This window comes from Siniperca chuatsi, linkage group LG11, assembly GCF_020085105.1.
Source record: "Siniperca chuatsi isolate FFG_IHB_CAS linkage group LG11, ASM2008510v1, whole genome shotgun sequence".
Taxonomy (NCBI): Eukaryota; Metazoa; Chordata; class Actinopteri; order Centrarchiformes; family Sinipercidae; genus Siniperca; species Siniperca chuatsi.
In genome coordinates this window covers 9755772-9777261 of record NC_058052.1, presented here as the reverse complement: position 1 = coordinate 9777261, position 21490 = coordinate 9755772, and the positions used below count along the sequence as shown (strand labels likewise).

General features: G+C 41.2%; 1 protein-coding gene across 3 annotated transcripts in view; it reads left to right on the top strand.

The window, feature by feature from the left end:
* The window catches only part of disc1 (DISC1 scaffold protein), a 58096-nt gene extending 37063 nt beyond the window's left edge, over positions 1-21033 (top strand). For 2 of the 3 annotated variants that reach the window (XM_044214871.1, XM_044214870.1), the window contains exons 12-14: positions 5537-5581; positions 16622-16745; positions 19378-21033. In XM_044214871.1, the coding sequence (XP_044070806.1) occupies positions 5537-5581; positions 16622-16745; positions 19378-19562 (354 nt within the window). In that variant the 3' untranslated portion in view covers positions 19563-21033. Of the gene's footprint in view, positions 1-5536; positions 5582-16621; positions 16746-19377 lie in introns of those variants that run through there. The other variant, XR_006379940.1, reaches the window with a different exon arrangement.
* The last annotated feature ends 457 nt before the right edge of the window (positions 21034-21490 follow it).

Below are 21490 nucleotides of genomic sequence, written 5' to 3'. Positions count from 1 at the left end.
GTAGTTGGCGTCGGGGTTGCCTTGTATTCATCCTCGCCATGATCTTATCTTTCAGGTCAGTTGCTGCCTGCAGGAACAAAGCCAACAAAGCCAGCATTAATAAAAAAAAAAATAGCACACTTGCCAGACATGTTTTTGTGAGACTATATTTTGTTAGTGTGGCTTACAGATTGTGATTTAACATACTGTTTTACAACAGTAGTTGTTACTCAAATTTTCAGTTTACTTATTTCAGTATTAATTCTCCTACTGTTGCACCCTCGTTACCTTCTCTCACAGTCTCATAAATATACACTTTGCATCGATGTCTTCTTTCCCTACCCTGCCTGACCGCATTGTACAAACTGCATGGATCTATTTTCTGCTTTCCTTTGTTTCTCTCTGCTGCTTTCTTTCTCCTCCTAAAGCCTGGCCCCTCCTAACATTTCTCCAAGAACTAAAAGGTGAGACAGCCAACCATTTCTCTCTTTTGTCTCTGTCCTGTGCACTCTATTTTCTGTGCCCTCTAAGCTAGAAACACTGGAGCTCAATGTAGCAAAATTATCCCTGAATTCACCCTAGGCTGCAAAAATACATTTTATAAGCTTTAGATTTTAGTGTAAATCTTTGAATATTTCAGAACATCTATTCAGAGCAAAGAAAGAGATTTTCTTTGGAAGTGAGTCACAATTTGCTTTGATTTTGTTTGCACAAAATATAATAAAAATAATGTATGACGCTCATGGACAGAGAAGCAAAAACACATCTGTACTGTAAATGTCCTTTTAACAACATTTAACATTAATGACAACACATTGATGCCCCAACTAACCAGCTAACATGTTTTTCACAAGATATTACAAGGTGATGGTGTAGTCCCTCATTCGTCCAGGAGTGTTCCATCGTAGAAAAGGTTTCGGTCATAGTCATCTGGACACTGTTTTCAGAATCAAGACGTTTCGGCTCCCATCTGGAAGTCATTCTCAGTTGAGAATTCTTGATTCTGAAAACAGTGTCCAGATGACTATGACTGAAACCTTTTCTACAAAAGCACATTCAGTAGACAATTTTTATCCTGCAGCTCAGGCTTGTTCTTGGGGGAAACAAACACCACAGAAAAATACAAGACATCTTTTACTATTATTCTTATATATCAGCCATTTAATATCTTCCTGCATATATAAAGTAAAGTGAAAGGGACTCACATAGTATATTTATAAAAAAAAAAAAAAAACTTTGTCCTTCACCCCCCGCGGGTGGTCTCGTCCTTCGAGCTCGGGTCCTCTACCAGAGGCCTGGGAGCTTGAGGGTTCTGCGCAGTATCTTTGCTGTTCCCAGTACTGCGCTCTTCTGGACCGAGATGTCTGGTGTTCTTCCAGGGATCTGCTGTAGCCACTCCTCCAGTTTGGGGTCACTGCCCCGAGTGCTCCGATGACCACGGGCACCACTGTTGCCTTCACCTTCCAGGCCTTCTCCAGCTCTTCTCTAAGCCCTTGGTACTTCTCTAGTTTCTCATGTTCCTTTTTCCTGATGTTGCCATCGCTTGGTATCGCCACATCAACCACAACGGCTTTCCTCTGTTGTTTGTCAACCACCACGATGTCAGGCTGGTTCGCCATTACCATTCTGTCAGTCTGGATCTGGAAGTCCCACAGGATCTTGGCTGGTCATTCTCTACCACCTTTGGAGGTGTTTCCCACTTTGACTCTCGGGTTTCCAGTCCATACTCAGTGCAGATGTTCCTGTACACTATGCCAGCTACTTGGTTATGGCGCTCCATGTATGCTTTTCCTGCCAGCATCTTACACCCTGCAGTTATGTGCTGGATTGTCTCAGGGGCCTCTTTGCACAGCCTACACCTTGGGTCTTGTCTGGTGCGGTAGATCTGGGCCTCTATTGCTCTGGTGCTCAGGGCCTGCCTGTGCAGCCATGATGAGTGCCTCTGTGCTGTCCTTCAATCCAGCCCGCTCTAGCCATTGGTAGGACTTCTTGATATCAGCCACTTCAGTTATGTTCCGTGGTACATCCCATGTAGGGGTTTGTCCTCCCATGATGGTCCTTCCTCCAGCACGCCTTCCTCTGTTCCCATTGCCTGAGACATTCACTGAGCACGCCATCTGTTGGGGCCTTATCTTTGATGTACTTGTGGATCTTGGATGTTTCATCCTGGATAGTGGCTCTCACACTCACTAGTCCACGGCCGCTTCCTCATACGGCCAGCGTGACAGTCTCAGGGTGCTGGATTTGGGATGGAACCCTCCATGCATGGTGAGGAGCTTTGCTGTCTTAACGTCTGTGGTCTGTATCTCCTCCTTTGGCCACCTTATTATTCCTGCAGGGTATCTGATCACTGGCAGGGCGTAGCTGTTTATTGCCTGGGCTTTGTTCTTGCCATTGAGCTGACTTCTTAGGACTTGCCTTACTCGTTGAAGGTATTTGGCCGTTGCCGCCTTCCTTGTTGCCTCTTCGAGGTTGCCATTTGCCTGTGGTATTCCAAGGTACTTGTAACCATCCTCAATGTCTGCTATTGTTCCTTCTGGGAGTGAGACCCCTTCTGTGTGGACTACCTTCCTCTCTTTGTCACCATTCGACTGCACTTCTCAAGCCCGAATGACATCCCAATGTCAGAGCTGTAGATCCTGGTGGTGTGGATCAGTGAGTCGATGTCCCGCCGCTCTTAGCGTATAGCTTGATGTCATCCATGTAGAGGAGGTGACTGATGGTGGCCCTGCTCCTGAGTCGGTATCCATAGCCAGTCTTGTTGATTATTTGGCTGAGGGGTTCAGACCTATGCAGAACAGCAGTGGGGACAGAGCATCTCCTTGGTATATGCCACATTTGATGGATACTTGTGCAAGTGGCTTACCATTGGCCTCAAGGGTGGTTTTCCACAGCCTCATCGAGTTCGGGCAATGAAGTCCCTTAGAGTCCTGTTGATGTTGTACATCTCTAAGCATTCAGTGATCCATGTGTGCGGCATTGAGTCATATGCTTTCTTGTAATCAATCCAGGCAGTGCACAGGTTGGTGTGTCGGGCTCTGCAGTCTTGGGTGACTGTTCTGTCAACCAGGAGTTGGTGTTTGGCTCCTCTGGTTCCTCTGCCAATGCCCTTCTGTGCTTTGCTCATGTATTGATCCATGTGTCCACTTATCTTAGCCGCAATGATGCCTGACATGAGCTTCCATGTTGTGGAGAGGCAGGTTATTGGCCGATAGTTGGATGGGACTGTACCTTTGCGGGATCCTTCAGGATCAGGATTGTGCGCCCTTCGGTAAGCCATTCAGGGTGCGCCCCATCTCTTAGCAGCTGGTTCATTTGTGCTGCTAGGCGCTCGTGGAGTGCAGTGAGCTTCTTTAGCCAGTAGGTGTGGATCCTGTCAGGCCCGGTGCTGTCCAGTTCTTCATACCTGAGACTCTTTCTGGATGTCTGCCGCTGTGATGGTGACTGGATTCTGTTCAGGAGGTTGCTGTGGTCCTTTCTCAGGGCTGCCAGCCACTGTGCATCGCTGTTGTGTGATGCCTCCTTTCCCATATACTTTTCCAGTACTGCTCCGTTTCCAGCCTTGGTGGGTCTGCTCTGCTGTTATTACCCTGCCATTGAGCGTACACTTTCGCAGGTTGAGCTGCGAACAGCCGGTTTATTCTTCTGGCTTCATTGTCTCTCGTGTATCTCTTTAGGCGGCTGGCCAAGGCTTGGAGCCTTTGTTTGGCAGTTTCGAGTGCTTCAGGTATGGGCATCTGGTTGTACTTCTTGGGTACTTGCTTTCTCATTGCACCCCTCTCAGCCTCTGTCAGTTGGCTCACTTTCTCTCCGGGCCTCCTTGATTTTTGCCTCCAACCTTCGTTTCCATGGTGGGTATTGTCTCTCATGGCTCCCATGGTTGCTCTTGTAGCCAAGCATCTCTAGGATCACTGCTGCTGAGGCGTATATCAGCTCATTGGTTTCAGTGATGGTTGTGGTAGGGATCGCCTCAATGCTGCATTCACATCTTCTAGGAGACTTTCTGATGGTACTTCACTTAGCCGTTGTAGTTGGCGTCGGGGTTGCCTTGTATTCATCCTCGCCATGATCTTATCTTTCAGGTCAGTTGCTGCCTCGCTCAGCGTGAATTCTCTTGGGGCTTCGTGACCCAATCTCTGGTTGGGGAGCTGCTGGATGCCCTCTGACCTGTAGTCCTGGCTCCCCCTTGCCGTAGCATTTGTGTTGTACCTCGTCAATCTCAAGTTGTGATAGCAGTTGCCGCTTGTGGATGTTGGAACACTGAGCTACTAGTTGCTTCGCCGTGAAGCCTCGATTGTGGGTTTCAAGTAACCATTCACCCCACATCCTGTGCATGTAACCCCTCTGACTAGGGTTACTGGAGTAGTAGCATTCCAACAGAGCCTTGTTATCGCATCTCGCCAGTAGCCCATTTGTCGTCTCGATGCCCTGGTTCCCCAACACCTGACGCAGACCTTGTTTGGCCGGGCGACGTCTGAGCCGGCATGTCAATCATTTCATCGTCACTCATCATCATGAGGTAGGCAGCAGCGTGAAGGGTCTTGCCTAAGGACCCACACTGGATGATGGGTCATTGCTCATTGCGCCCGAGGGGATTCGAACCCTTGTTCCCCGTGAGTGTCCCGTGGCCTATCAAATCGAGCTATCCAGCCTTTCCGCACTGGATGATGGTCATTGCTCAATGCGCCCCGAGGGGATTCAACCCGGGTCCCTGTGTGAAAGTCCTGAGACTTACCAATTGAGCTATCCAGCCGCTTTTTATATATATATATATATATATATATATATATATATATATATATATATATATATATATATATATATATATATATATATATATATATATATATATATATATATATATATATATATATATATATATATATATATATATACACTCACTCATATCACTCATAGATATGAGTGTTTTTCATCTCAAGGCAACAGACAATAGAAGAGTATTTTTTTCAGTTGGATGCCAGCCTTTGCAATATGTACTTTGAAAACTGCGTGTGACAGATTATATGTTGCTGTGAGATGAATGAGAGCAAAAGCAATCCAGTTTGTGTGACTGGTTCAAAATTGTAGCGATTAAATGATCTGATCTCAGATATTGTATGAAGGGTTATAAATGGTCAACTGTACCTGTGTTTACTGGAGAGCGAAGCGATGAAGGCTGTTACATGTTACACGATTTTTAATTTAAAAATAATAATTAAAACTTTGCTCATTATTATTTGTTGCTACTCTGCCTTCTTATGCACTTACCCTAAAGCCACAAACAATATGTTAGCCTCCAATAGGTACAGTAATTACCACCTTCCTTAGTGAAGAATGTACAATTACACACTTTGAATACCAACAAAGGAAACCTGCAGTACAGATGAGCCAGTTAATCTATTTTCTCCTTGTCAGTTTTGGTGATGAATAATTACAACCTCTTGTCATTATGATGATTCTGCACACATACAGTACACAGCCAACATAATTGCATTTTCAATAATTCATGAGCAAGTTTATGACTGTGGCCTCAACAAATGCTTCCCTTTTGTTGCAGAAATTGGAGGAGTTTTTGTTCTGCATGGAGGATAATCACCCAGAGGTTGGTAATGCTAACACTGTCATTGTATGGTTGAATGTTATCACTGTAATTAAATTAATCAGTTACACTGATACTGGGGCTTACTGGGACACAGAAGAATCAATTAGTTGACCTTAACTTAAACATGACCCCCTATTTGTCTGTCTCATCAGTACTGATCTACATGAGAAGCCTCAGTTGTGTGGCTGACTGTCTGACAATGCCTTTTTACCAGACCTTTATTTATATTGCGGAGGATTTTGCTGAGCATGTGTTCTCCTTTCAGCACCTTCCTGCTTTAAATTCATACATTTATATTCTTTAAGACCTGGTAGCCAAACATTAAAAAGGCACTTGGACTTGTTAAGGGAGTGTCCCATACAGCATTTTAAACCAGAATATACTGATGTGAGTCTGATAATGGTGTATGCATGTCTCATCCTGGTTTCATAGTTGGAATTCCTCTGCATGTTTACCTAATGCTCTAACAGATTGTAATTTAGCGCCTAAAACTTGTCAAAACTTAAACAGAATTACTGCAATATCTCAGAGAATGAGTCATGTCCAGCACAGCAGGTTGTCAAACTTTGGATTTCTCCATGTGTTGAAGCAATGTGCACCAGGCTGTAGTAAGCAATACTCTGAGCAGAGTCTGGAGGGTGGTGCCTTTCCAAAACCAAAAATACAAGAGCAAAACTGTAAGAAATGGATTGAACAGAGTGTTTATCGCTTCTATGTAAGCTGCACATGTTAGCTTGTCTGACTAACTAGCTTACTACCAACTGTTGTAACCTAACCAAGCGATAGCATTATCCGAAATAGCGCTATGTTTGTCAAACTCATCAGTTAGTGCTCATCCTCAAAGTTTTTTCTATTATAATGTTAAAAATAAAAACATACTGCTTGAAAATACAAACAATGATCTAAATCTAAAACCAAAATCAATACAACTCAACATCTCACTATGAAAATAGCAATTCACTATACTATAAATGAACACAGCTCCCCTAAATGTCATTTTTGAAAATATAGATAAGTCAGATAATAATGAATGAAAACAAAAGGTTATAATATATAAACAAACAAACAAATTATGTCTTCCCTTTCCTCTCTCTCTCTCTCAATTGCCTTCATGAGGTTTGGATGGAAGTGGCACTCTGGCAAGCCCATCCTGGCAAGACCTCTGGCTCAAGCTGACTCTCACCCCTCACAATTAACGCATTAGCCTCAAGCGCAGCAGTGACTTGACCCATGACCCCAATCATTTCATTGTGGCTGGCCTATACTTGGGATCTCAGGCCTGCCACAGCAGTGACTAGCTGACGTGAGCTGTTGGCTACTGGCGTCAGTTTTTGACTCATGGCTCTCAGTTCAGTTGTTAGACCCTTTAATTGGGACGCATTTTTTTTCCTGTTCAGAGGTTTGTTTTTGCTGTTCGACCTAGAGGAGCTGGTCGATCTCTTCATAATTCACACGCACAGGTACTGAGGCGGGCAGTTGGAGGTGGGATGGGGGGCGGTCCTCCAGATTTCGGGTGTTAGTCTTGAAAGGAAGGGCCAGGCATCGGCTCATTTAAAAAGTCGTGGCACATTTAAATGTGTTATATTTTAGACAAAGAACCCCAGTTAAACAAACATGCTACAAAAAGGGCATTTTTTGGATGATGATAATAATGATAATAATAATTTAGATGCTTGTGAGGCTTTGTGTGATATTTTTTCCTTTTGTCCTCCACTTCAAATCATGCCACCGTCTTTTACAGTCTGAAGGTGTGCGTTTAAAAACACCAACAGCACTGACACACTGGGATATTAAATCCCAAATCCGTTTTTTCTCTGTTACATTTAAATTCCTTGCCTGAAGTTTTGCAGAAAGCCTCTGCACCTCGTCGGTCAGGACTTGTAGCTCGCGTTCTGAAGATTTAATTTCTCTCCCTCCGTCTGCCATTGTTCAGCCTGCTGTGATCTTGGCGCAAAGCCAAGATTTATACTTTGCCACATGGATAATTGCAATCAGACGCAAAACAATGGAAAATTGCACTCAGCTGCAAAACCTTTTTGGGTGTGTTTGCGCTGTAATACTATTAGCGCAATATCTTTTGTGAATCGGACGAATCTTTTCGCTGTCTCTTCCCTTTTCCCTCTTCCTCCCTGCCTGGACAACATGAATGAACAACTGAAACACCTTTTCATGTTGCTTCACTATATTTTAATCATATATTTATGTCATCATTCTCCCTGGGGTTGCTAGCTAGCTAGTTGTTAACCTGTTTGCTTCACTAACAAGCAGAGTTGGGATCGAGAAGCGGGCGGAGAGCATTAGGCACGTCATGTGTGTGTGTGTGTGTGCATGTGATGTGTCCCATGTCCATATGTGTACGTGCTGATCTGGAGTCAGTTTGGTAGGATTTGGGTATAAATAAATAATTTCATTTAAAATATGAATTTTTATTTATAGATATTATACATGTAATTTGCATGCAAAATAGGTCTACCCACTTCAAAAGTAGCCCTTCCCGCAGACCTGGCAACCCTGTGGTGAAGCATTATTCTTGCCCCCAAAAAGGGGGCGTGGCCTCCGCTCTTGATGATGTGTTGCCGGTCTGATGTACAGGACAGTGACTTGTATCTGTACGATGCAATTCTGAATCACATTGAATCATTGAAAACCTAGCTGAGATATAATGCCACAATCACAATAAAGTATGATGTATCACTGAGTCAAATGATATGATGGCTGTTATTGATATCGTTTGTCTTGAGGGTGTTGTGATAGCGTTGTGGTGGAGTTGGATTCTCTGCCTTGCAGAACGTCTGACCTCTTTCTCCTTTCCGTAATGACTTTAAGTAAATGATTTCCACTTAGTTGCTGCCCTGCTGCCACAATGGAGATTGATTGGTGTGTGTGCGTGTGTGCAAGTGTGTGTTTTAGCACTACTCTTTTTTTCCTCAAATCTCTACTAATTGTCCTTTTATCCTCTCAAGGTCCTTACATTCCCCTCTTCATACTGACCCACAGTACCAAACAAGAATAGAGACATTATTAAACTGAAATGTTGACGGCTTTTGATTCGCTTTGTTAATCAGGTAGTTTTTGTTATAATATGAAATTTACACAAGCCCTGTTAGAATTGTGTTGACAAGAGATGATTGCTGTATCACAATTCCTTACTGCATACTAACTGTGTACAGTAGCTAGTAGCTACTATACCAACTGTCACAGTATACCGTGACACTGCAGTTAGTATACAAGAAACATATGCATTTTTCCATATGGTCCTAGCAGAAAATGATGCAGTGTGTACGGATCATCAGTCAAACTGTGACTCAGAAATGCTACCAATTACCAAACTACTTGATTAAACTTAACTAAGAAAAGATTTCAAGATTGAATACTTATTTTCTAATCCCAGTTCTTTTCACTTAAGTTTCCCTTTTTGTTTTCCAAGATCGTCTCCGAGGTCTCCGCCACCAGTCACAATTTGTTTGTGCTCCAACTGTGTCCCAGTTCCATACAGCATACTAATTGTAGGCTATCTTCATATATAGTATATTGTTTTTGTAGTAAGTATCTGTGAAATCAGCTTTACCATTTTGTACTAACAGGTAATTAGGTGCAGCATGTGTGCTGTCAGATGTCAATCAAACTACACCTTGAGAATGTCACTGCCAATCAAACGTCACAAAGAGAAAGCTATATATTTTTCCAAAAATTGTGGACACTTGTGGAGGTAATTGTGCATTGTGGGACACGAGTGTGCACCAACAGCCCACGCAAAAACTGAAGCTGTATCCCAATTCCACTTCACACTTGAATAGTGACAAAATGAAGTATACTCAGAACTGTCAGTATTGCAGCCTAAAAAATAGTTGATGTTTGAGTGTACTGTTGATGGACACTGTTGTCTTACAATGAAATGCAAAACATTAAAGTAAATTGTGAATGGCGGTGAGACAGTTCCAGGATGGTCTTGGAGAAAAAATAGCATTAAATACAAGTATGAAATTTTTGAAAAAACATTTTGCATTCTCTTTGTGAAGTTTGATTGTCAGTGACATTCCAAAGTAGAAACTGTACACAGTACAGTTTGTATGTAGTATGGAATTGGAACACAGCTCAAAAAACAATTGCAGGTGGTGGTCAGACCTCTGGAAGATCTTGGAAAACAAAAAAGAATTGTTTTTTAGTCTGCATACTTACTTTTTTGAGAATACTTAATTTTGTCACTTTTCCATTGTGAAAACACTGCATACTCAAAACCTGCTGAGAATAAGTGTGTGGTATGGAACTGGGACACAGCTAGAGACTAATACCTTATTTTGTCACTGCACATATTTGTAGTTGATCTCGTAGATGGTCTGGGAAACTGATAGTATTTCTAAGTGTGGACTCAGTAACTTGATAACAAGGCATCAGTGACAACAAAGACACTAGTTAATCATAAGCTAGTTAATTTCCTTTTGAGTTTGAAATGAATTCAGCTACTTTATTGTTTGTAAAAGCAATTATGGCCTTGAGTGTAATACCAGTGCAATATTATTGCTTTGTATTGCCCGCCCGGCACAAAGTGTCGAGCCTAACAGCACCCATGGGAACATGCACAATTACCTGCTGCCTCACACTCATTATTGCTTAAATAACCATACCAGTGCATACATGAGTCTAAATATTGAATTTCTAAATCATTTGCTCAAGTTCAGAATCAGAATCAGAATCAGAAATACTTTATTGATTCCCGAGGGGAAACTCTTTTCATGCTTCTGCAGTCTGCTTTGTTTACTTTTGGTCTAATGATATCAGCACTAATGTGCACCAGGAATCAACACGCCAATACATGTATTCTATCATGCAAATTGACATGTTGTTGAAATCTCATTTCCCATGTTTTCTTGTTTGTCAAAGGCAGATGTAACAGAGAAAGCAATTTGTATTGCTTTGATCACCACCATGAGCAAAATAACAGCTTTTAAATGGTTGTAACCGTTTTTTTGTTTTTTTTCTTTGTGTACAAAGTTGCTAACAAACTGTCAGGGATGTTTTCAACAGTGCCATTCTTCATGGTGAGCTTTTGTTTTCTATCCTGTAGTTGTATTGATTTTACAAATGCTGACTGGAAGCTGTAAAGTATAGAATCAATCAGCTACACAAACACAGGGCTCTTATCTCTGCAAGAAGCCCCTAACCTTGACAAACAAACAACTTAGTGAATCTATAAGTTGACTTCTTGGTACAGGAGGTCAGGGATCCCTACATCTCATAAGGTGACACCTGAGGACGGACCTGTGTTAGTGATTGTTCGTTCATTAAAGGACACAGAAAAACGTGATGCTTTCTTTACAGTCTTTACCTGTGGGCTGTTCCGCTTTTAAGTCTTACTTTATTCCTTAATTGCATCAGGGATGACTTGTCGTTGCGCCTCGGGCCTGTTGTTGTACATTTGTTTTGGGGTGTTACATCATCCGGAGAAGGAGTGCTATTCCAGGACAGAGACCAGAGACGTGACTTTCCAGTGATTGCTCTGACACCTCTGAGCTGCAGGGAGTTTATATTTCCTACCTGCAGCTATGAGTCAGATTAGACTTTCTATGTGTTGTTTGATAAGAACACCAGGTCTGCGTGCAGGTTTGCGTGTCTATTTGCTCGAAGTGCGTCTGTGTACTCTTGTGTGTGTGTTTGTGTTCTCAATGCTTGATAAGTGTGAAGAAACTAGGACACGATGTCTGCAAAGGGGCCTGTTCTAATTATGGCCAGCTCTGCTCTCTGAATGCTTTGCCCTACTGCACTCTGCTCCTCCACCAACCTGACATCCCCACCATCCTCCGATACACACTTAGCCTCGCAGCATCCTCAGGTGATCTGCAGATACAACACTGAATGATGTCCACACAGTGCCCCCGGTGTGTATTGTGTACATTATGACCTTGGCGCTTTACCAAACAAAAATTTTGGACTTGTATCTAGTTAAAACAGTGTCAAGCATTTTGTATGAAAGAGGTGAAATGAGAAATTCTGAAAAGCTCCGTCTTGGCGCTGTGACTTATGGTCAAGAGCAATCATTATTAAAACGAAAATTAAAGCATGAACGAAACAACTTGAGTCAAGAAGTGTTGACAGTTTTGAACCCTCTTAATGCTTATATATCATTGCAACTAAAATAGGCCTCCATACAGTAACTTTAATCAATCATATATTCAAGTATATATATGCAATTGAAATATTATAACATATAGGCTACTCACCAATCATGGGTGTAAAATTGGCTCAATATGTCATCAGTCTACTGTACCTACTTTATTGGTTTGATGGTAAATATAATATCAGACTAAACACAGCAGATTCACAATCATGCGACATGTTGTAGCACTGTGAGCTACCACAAGACAAGGGTTGTAACGTGCAATATTTTACTGCATGGATCTTTATTCTTTGTTATATAGTGTGTAGTTATGGTGATTAATGAACCTCTCATAACTAGTCTATATATCATTACACTTGTTTTAGAGCTTCTGTGAAAAATACAACAAGAATGGCTGGTTTACCCCTTTAAGTACTATGCTTAGGTATAGCCATGCTGTAGTCACAAAGGGTCCACCTTCAGCTTAATTTGTGTCATTAATTAACAAAGTGACTATTCTTTCTAATTAAAGTTATATTGACATTGTTTGTGGTATCACTTGATTAAAATTTTGTTACACTGTCGGATCGAGAGGTTGCATGTTGTCGTAAAAACGACCTGCTGGTTTTTAGTGTTGAATTTACCTTCATTACAAGCAACAACATCTTGCACAAAAAGGTGGTGCTAATGTTGCATTGCTTCAATACAGCAAAGGCTCCCAACCTGTTTTACCAGATGACTCCAAACTTTTCAGCGTTATTGTTGTACCAGTACTAAAAAAATCCAATTTTCTTTTTAGTCTGGTAGGTTACTTGTTGTTATTGACTACAGACTTTTGTGTTTATTCATTTTCAATATCAGACCCATGTATTTGAACCATTGCAGCTTCAATTGTTGATCATCCCTTCCTTTTCCTGCCAGGGACAGGTGCAGCGAGGCTGAGGCTGCAGACCTGGACGGAGCGCTGCGAGCTGATCAGTGACAGACTAATGACCTTGGAAGATGAATTGCAGAGCGGCCATACTGAACCGGGATCTGGCCCTCACCCATATCCTTTCACTGCTCTCTAAATATATATATATCACATAAAATGTATACTATCTGTGTGTGTATGGTTCTGTCTCTGTCCATCCATCTTAAGGACCTAGTTTCCTCGAGGCCTTCCAACTCTCAAAAGTACACATCCAAACTACCTTTAGGCTGACTGATGTTAGCTTTCTGTGACTTTACCTTTCAGGGGAAAAAATCAACCTGTCTTATCTGACATTATGGGACCATTCAGGAGAGAACGGAAGATAAACTGGGATCAGAGGATTTTTCTTGACAGGCTGGACGTGCCAAGTGGAAAATGAAATGGTAAAAGTCCAAGCGAGGTTATTAGAGGGTCCTTGATGTGGGCTGCCAGCAACTGTGTCCCAGTTCCATACAGCATACTAATTGTAGGCTATCTTCATATATAGTATATTGTTTTTGTAGTAAGTATCTGTGAAATCAGCTTTACCATTTTGTACTAACAGGTAATTAGGTGCAGCATGTGTGCTGTCAGATGTCAATCAAACTACACCTTGAGAATGTCACTGCCAATCAAACGTCACAAAGAGAAAGCTATATATTTTTCCAAAATTGTGGACACTTGTGGAGGTAATTGTGCATTGTGGGACACGAGTGTGCACCAACAGCCCACGCAAAAACTGAAGCTGTATCCCAATTCCACTTCACACTTGAATAGTGACAAAATGAAGTATACTCAGAACTGTCAGTATTGCAGCCTAAAAATAGTTGATGTTTGAGTGTACTGTTGATGGACACTGTTGTCTTACAATGAAATGCAAAACATTAAAGTAAATTGTGAATGGCGGTGAGACAGTTCCAGGATGGTCTTGGAGAAAAATAGCATTAAATACAAGTATGAAATTTTTGAAAAACATTTTGCATTCTCTTTGTGAAGTTTGATTGTCAGTGACATTCCAAAGTAGAAACTGTACACAGTACAGTTTGTATGTAGTATGGAATTGGAACACAGCTCAAAAACAATTGCAGGTGGTGGTCAGACCTCTGGAAGATCTTGGAAAACAAAAAAGAATTGTTTTTAGTCTGCATACTTACTTTTTTGAGAATACTTAATTTTGTCACTTTTCCATTGTGAAAACACTGCATACTCAAAACCTGCTGAGAATAAGTGTGTGGTATGGAACTGGGACACAGCTAGAGACTAATACCTTATTTTGTCACTGCACATATTTGTAGTTGATCTCAGTAGATGGTCTGGGAAACTGATAGTATTTCTAAGTGTGGACTCAGTAACTTGATAACAAGGCATCAGTGACAACAAAGACACTAGTTAATCATAAGCTAGTTAATTTCCTTTTGAGTTTGAAATGAATTCAGCTACTTTATTGTTTGTAAAAGCAATTATGGCCTTGAGTGTAATACCAGTGCAATATTATTGCTTTGTATTGCCCGCCCGGCACAAAGTGTCGAGCCTAACAGCACCCATGGGAACATGCACAATTACCTGCTGCCTCACACTCATTATTGCTTAAATAACCATACCAGTGCATACATGAGTCTAAATATTGAATTTCTAAATCATTTGCTCAAGTTCAGAATCAGAATCAGAATCAGAAATACTTTATTGATTCCCGAGGGGAAACTCTTTTCATGCTTCTGCAGTCTGCTTTGTTTACTTTTGGTCTAATGATATCAGCACTAATGTGCACCAGGAATCAACACGCCAATACATGTATTCTATCATGCAAATTGACATGTTGTTGAAATCTCATTTCCCATGTTTTCTTGTTTGTCAAAGGCAGATGTAACAGAGAAAGCAATTTGTATTGCTTTGATCACCACCATGAGCAAAATAACAGCTTTTAAATGGTTGTAACCGCTTTTTTTGTTTTTTTCTTTGTGTACAAAGTTGCTAACAAACTGTCAGGGATGTTTTCAACAGTGCCATTCTTCATGGTGAGCTTTTGTTTTCTATCCTGTAGTTGTATTGATTTTACAAATGCTGACTGGAAGCTGTAAAGTATAGAATCAATCAGCTACACAAACACAGGGCTCTTATCTGCGCAAGAAGCCCCTAACCTTGACAAACAAACAACTTAGTGAATCTATAAGTTGACTTCTTGGTACAGGAGGTCAGGGATCCCTACATCTCATAAGGTGACACCTGAGGACGGACCTGTGTTAGTGATTGTTCGTTCATTAAAGGACACAGAAAAACGTGATGCTTTCTTTACAGTCTTTACCTGTGGGCTGTTCCGCTTTTAAGTCTTACTTTATTCCTTAATTGCATCAGGGATGACTTGTCGCTGCGCCTCGGGCCTGTTGTTGTACATTTGTTTTGGGGTGTTACATCATCCGGAGAAGGAGTGCTATTCCAGGACAGAGACCAGAGACGTGACTTTCCAGTGATTGCTCTGACACCTCTGAGCTGCAGGGAGTTTATATTTCCTACCTGCAGCTATGAGTCAGATTAGACTTTCTATGTGTTGTTTGATAAGAACACCAGGTCTGCGTGCAGGTTTGCGTGTCTATTTGCTCAAGAAGTGCGTCTGTGTACTCTTGTGTGTGTGTTTGTGTTCTCAATGCTTGATAAGTGTGAAGAAACTAGGACACGATGTCTGCAAAGGGGCCTGTTCTAATTATGGCCAGCTCTGCTCTCTGAATGCTTTGCCCTACTGCACTCTGCTCCTCCACCAACCTGACATCCCCACCATCCTCCGATACACACTTAGCCTCGCAGCATCCTCAGGTGATCTGCAGATACAACACTGAATGATGTCCACACAGTGCCCCCGGTGTGTATTGTGTACATTATGACCTTGGCGCTTTACCAAACAAAAATTTTGGACTTGTATCTAGTTAAAACAGTGTCAAGCATTTTGTATGAAAGAGGTGAAATGAGAAATTCTGAAAAGCTCCGTCTTGGCGCTGTGACTTATGGTCAAGAGCAATCATTATTAAAACGAAAATTAAAGCATGAACGAAACAACTTGAGTCAAGAAGTGTTGACAGTTTTGAACCCTCTTAATGCTTATATATCATTGCAACTAAAATAGGCCTCCATACAGTAACTTTAATCAATCATATATTCAAGTATATATATGCAATTGAAATATTATAACATATAGGCTACTCACCAATCATGGGTGTAAAATTGGCTCAATATGTCATCAGTCTACTGTACCTACTTTATTGGTTTGATGGTAAATATAATATCAGACTAAACACAGCAGATTCACAATCATGCGACATGTTGTAGCACTGTGAGCTACCACAAGACAAGGGTTGTAACGCAATATTTTACTGCATGGATCTTTATTCTTTGTTATATAGTGTGTAGTTATGGTGATTAATGAACCTCTCATAACTAGTCTATATATCATTACACTTGTTTTAGAGCTTCTGTGAAAAATACAACAAGAATGGCTGGTTTACCCCTTTAAGTACTATGCTTAGGTATAGCCATGCTGTAGTCACAAAGGGTCCACCTTCAGCTTAATTTGTGTCATTAATTAACAAAGTGACTATTCTTTCTAATTAAAGTTATATTGACATTGTTTGTGGTATCACTTGATTAAAATTTTGTTACACTGTCGGATCGAGAGGTTGCATGTTGTCGTAAAAACGACCTGCTGGTTTTTAGTGTTGAATTTACCTTCATTACAAGCAACAACATCTTGCACAAAAAAAGGTGGTGCTAATGTTGCATTGCTTCAATACAGCAAAGGCTCCCAACCTGTTTTACCAGATGACTCCAAACTTTTCAGCGTTATTGTTGTACCAGTACTAAAAAAATCCAATTTTTCTTTTTAGTCTGGTAGGTTACTTGTTGTTATTGACTACAGACTTTTGTGTTTATTCATTTTCAATATCAGACCCATGTATTTGAACCATTGCAGCTTCAATTGTTGATCATCCCTTCCTTTTCCTGCCAGGACGGGTGCAGCGAGGCTGAGGCTGCAGACCTGACGGAGCGCTGCGAGCTGATCAGTGACAGACTAATGACCTTGGAAGATGAATTGCAGACGGCCATACTGAACCGGGATCTGGCCCTCACCCATATCCTTTCACTGCTCTCTAAATATATATATATCACATAAAATGTATACTATCTGTGTGTGTATGGTTCTGTCTCTGTCCATCCATCTTAAGGACCTAGTTTCCTCGAGGCCTTCCAACTCTCAAAAGTACACATCCAAACTACCTTTAGGCTGACTGATGTTAGCTTTCTGTGACTTTACCTTTCAGGGGGGAAAAAATCAACCTGTCTTATCTGACATTATGGGACCATTCAGGGAGAGAACGGAAGATAAACTGGGATCAGAGGATTTTTCTTGACAGGCTGGACGTGCCAAGTGGAAAATGAAATGGTAAAAGTCCAAGCGAGGTTATTAGAGGGTCCTTGATGTGGGCTGCCAGTCACCACAGGCTGAGATTAAAGTCAGCTGTCAGAGGCAGCTCCACGTCAGATAGAGGAATGTCACTGTAATGACTCTGCTCGCCTCCTGTCTTAATGTCCATCCTCCTGCTGACCCTCCCTTCCTCTCATCACCCCTCCTCTCCTCCCCTCCTCCGTCTGCCCACTTCCACTTGCTGGATCTGGCTCGGAGGAAATTACAATATCCATGATAATGACTCAGATGAAACTGTTGAAGCTGATTACAGGTCACAATACATCATTTTCCATGCTAATTAGAAAGCTGATTGGAAATAGATTAGTGTGTTTTTCTCGCTCAACTTTTCCCCTCCACACTGTAGGCTTATTAAGACAGATAGAAAAGGTAATATTTCAACAGGATGATGAAGGAAATTTGCCACCTAACCTGCTGTTTTTTTATTTATTTATTTGGAGTCATGTCTCATTTCTCTTCAGTAATACTTTACTAATCTGATGAAGATGTTTATTTTTTTTAGTTTTAGGATCTCTAAAAGCTGTTGAAGTGTGATCAGACTGTTTTCCCATCTGATCACAGTCACGTCCCCCGCTGTGCTGTCAGGGGTCAGTACAGGCTCCTCCACTGTTTGCATGATATCAATGCAGCCTGACAGTCAGAGATAGACACAGATCAGGCTGCTTCTCTCCACCTCTCTGTTTTCGTGTCCTTACATGTCATTCATCTCAGCCTTTTGAAGTCCATGCACTCATGCAAAAGTGCCATGGACACCTGAGGACACTGAAGATACAGGACAATGTTGTTGTTTGGTTGCAGAAATTGAACAGAAGCTGAATGACGCTACTGTTGCTATAGTGACTCGAAGATCAAACCTTCAGTCTCAGAAGGTCTTAATTGAGTCCCTGCTCTCAAAACAAGGAGGTGGATGGACAACCAGAGACTGGAATTGGAAAAAAAAATAGATCAAACTTTATTTATATAGCACATTTCATACACAGGGCAACACAATGTGGTTTACATAAAGTGATAATACAATTGCAACACAATTATACAAGAATCAGTGCAGAATATACAAATGTCAAAATATACAAAACACACACACATACACCCATTAAGAACTTAGTCATAGACTGTTGTGAAAAGTAAGATTTTTAACCTGCTTTTAAAAGTGTTCAGTTTAGCGGCCTCTCTCAGGTCCTCAGGCAGGGCGTTCCATCTACTTGGGGGATAGATACAATAGGCAGCCTCCCCTGCTTTAGAGTTAGTACCAGAGATAGTTAAAAGACCACTGCCTGTGCACATGAGAGTTCTTGCAAGTTATGTATGTAATAAGCATGTGTTTTATATACTGAGGTGCAAGGCCATTTAGAGCTTTGTATACTATACAAGAAGCAGAATCTTAAAATCGATTCTAGTTTGGACGGGGAGCCAATGCAAAGATCTAAGAACAGGTGTAATCTGTTTAGACTTTTTTTGTTTTGTTCCAGTGAGAACGTGTGCAGCTGTATTTTGAATTAACTGTAGTCGCAGCACTTTTGGGAGGCCAGTGAATAGACCAAAGTCTACTTATTATAAAGTCTGATCTTGTGAGATGATTGATATGGCTCTTAAAATTTAGATCGCCGTCTATGAGTACACCCAGATTTCTGGCTCCACTTTTGCTCTCCACACAATCTTTGTGGTTAGTTTTAAAGGTCTTCAACATAATTCTGAACAACGTCTGGACGTTGCCTTAAAAGTCTCGTCGAACATTCGACAGTATTCATGAAAAGCTCTTTAACGGCTGGTTAATTATGAATGAGGACAATCTGTGTCCATTCAGACAGTAAAACGAGCCATCAGGCCCCATCTGCCATCAAAGCCATGCCTTTGATTTGCCACTTAAACTGGACACTCACACGATTAATTTGAGTTTCTAAGCAGGTTAAACAATCCCCCCACTGATGACAGCCTCTATCCTGTTGCATTGATGGCTTATGAATAATTTAGCTGGGCAGTCTGTTTGCTTGGGTCCCCACACTGCCACTGAGCTTCACAGACGAGATGAGCTCATGAATAGTGAATTGGATGGGGTTAAATTGGGTATGACTTGATCTGTCTCAGTAATCCGTTTGGTGGCCAAATTGGAGATTGATGACTTCATTAGGTTATGGCTGTCCTCTGCTATTACCATTAACCATCGAGGGCCACGAGTGTCACATTTGCCCTGATATTTGTCTGCTGGCATACTTTTTATTTAGATGTTAACTCTCAGTTTGTGTCTGTAGCATCAGATTCTTCCTTAACTCACACTGCACAGTCGTTAGAAAAGGAGGTTCTGGAAGTAAAAGCCACTTTACAAACCATGCTCGCACAGCTCAAAGAGGACGAAGAGGAGGAAGAGGAAGTAAGTGAGTTACAAGATGATGACCTCATGAAAAATGGGACTGAGGAAGAAGAGGAGGAAGAGGACCAGTACTTTAGTGACAGCTGGGGCATTTGAAATGGATGCTTGTAGTGTTTTATGACCATTCACACACAGACTGGCTCTCTGAGAGCCTGACCTCAGCTTTGCAGTCAGAGTGACCCCATATCCATTTACTGTAAAGCCTTACTCAAAGGGCTTTACAACCAGCCTCTGTGGTACTGCTGAAAGTTTCCAGTACAAGCCTTAGAAAGTCTGTGTAACATTTTATCCATCGACAAATGGAGGTTTTTGATATAAATGCTAAATATAAGACACTTTAATGCAAAAGTTCCTCAGATCTTGCCAGCCTAAATTTAACAGGTAAAGAGTGCCTTCGACCCCCGAGCCGACATAGTGATTACTTCTTCAATTAAGATGTTTTTGGATACAGTTTTTACTGTAAAAAAATGACAAATTTTAGGTGATTATTTGGTTAGTTGAGGGTTTTTCAGTTGCTCTGATTTGTTGCCATTTTCAAACCAGTCTCAGAAGTTAGAAATTATCAGCCTTACAGCAAGACTGTGTAAAGTGGAAGTTAATGAATCATGGTAAATGGTAGTACATAGTGTAATGTTAGAAGTAGAGAAGAGTCATAGTGAACTGACTCAGTAATGTCAGTCACACAGCAATATCTATACAGTCTTTGCTAATATAAGCTAACATTAGCCACCATAAGTTACAGCAAAGCTGTATTACCAAAACCCCTGAGTGTATTGAATTGAGCAAGAGTGTAGTGCATTCCACAATTTAAGTTTGTAAGAGTAAGAATGTTTTATTTCTTCTTTCAAAAATTACATAGTCTTGCTTTAAAATTTCAGTGACAAAAACAGAAAATCAGCCTGAAACCAACCTGAAGCCGAAAAATCACTAATCGCTCACCACAACGACCTGTTTGAATTTTAACCGAGGACCAAGTGGACAATCTAAACATGTTTTACTGGTAACAGTCTTGCACATAAACTAAAATGTATTCTTCATTTTTAGGTCGGCTTGCCACTTTTGTGTGTTTTCCGTACGAGTGGACTTTAATTTCATGTAATTTTGTCCATGAAATAACTAATTTGTGGTGCTACAGAATGTTAACTTGAACACTTTATTATTTTCTTTGTGTGGAAATGTATTATTTAGATTGTTTTTCCTCCCTGTCTTAAAGCAGGGTATGCTTGGAGAGATGCTCTGTATTTTGAATTACACGTCACAATAGTCAAATTGTGTCATATTCAAGGATAAAATATCAGTGGACACACAAGATAAGTATTTGCAACTGCTGTTTGTTTGTTCTGAAATTATTTTATCTGCCACTGATTGATGTGTTGTTTTTATTTTATTTGATGTCATCTCAGAATATTCTTGTTCATTCCACTGGGTGTCACTTGACTTTTTACCAGAAACATTTTTGTACTTTACTGTGTTTTTAATTTACTGTACAGCTTGAACTTGCAGTATCATATTTCATATTTATTCCTTACAGCAGCTCACTAATTACAGCATGTACCATTCAGCCTAATGTTGTGTCCTGCTGTTTTCTTCTTGTATTGACTTACAGCCCCTCTGGTGATTTTCCCTCATATAAAATGTGCGGGCATGCTGCCAGGCAAGTGAGAGCAGCGGTGACATGTAGCAGATATCAATACGGTAATAAAGGTCCTCTAGTGAGGTCTTTAGGGGATACATGGGCTTCTATTGTTATCTCGCCTCAGCAGCGGCGGTGTGGCTAATTGTGAGGCAGCCTCACAGAGGACATGGCAGGGAAAATGGGATGGTGTTGCTTTGTCTCCATCTGATTCTGCCCTGTGTTTTTAGAGAAGGGGGCTGTTGAGGGATCCTCAGAGGCGGGTCTGCAGTCCCGCGCTCTGGGCTGTAAACACAGCTGAGTGCTCTGGGTTTTTCCACAGCAGCACAATGGGCCTTTCTCACATTATAGACAGGTTGCAAACCACTTGCCAGGCCAGAAGTCTCCACAT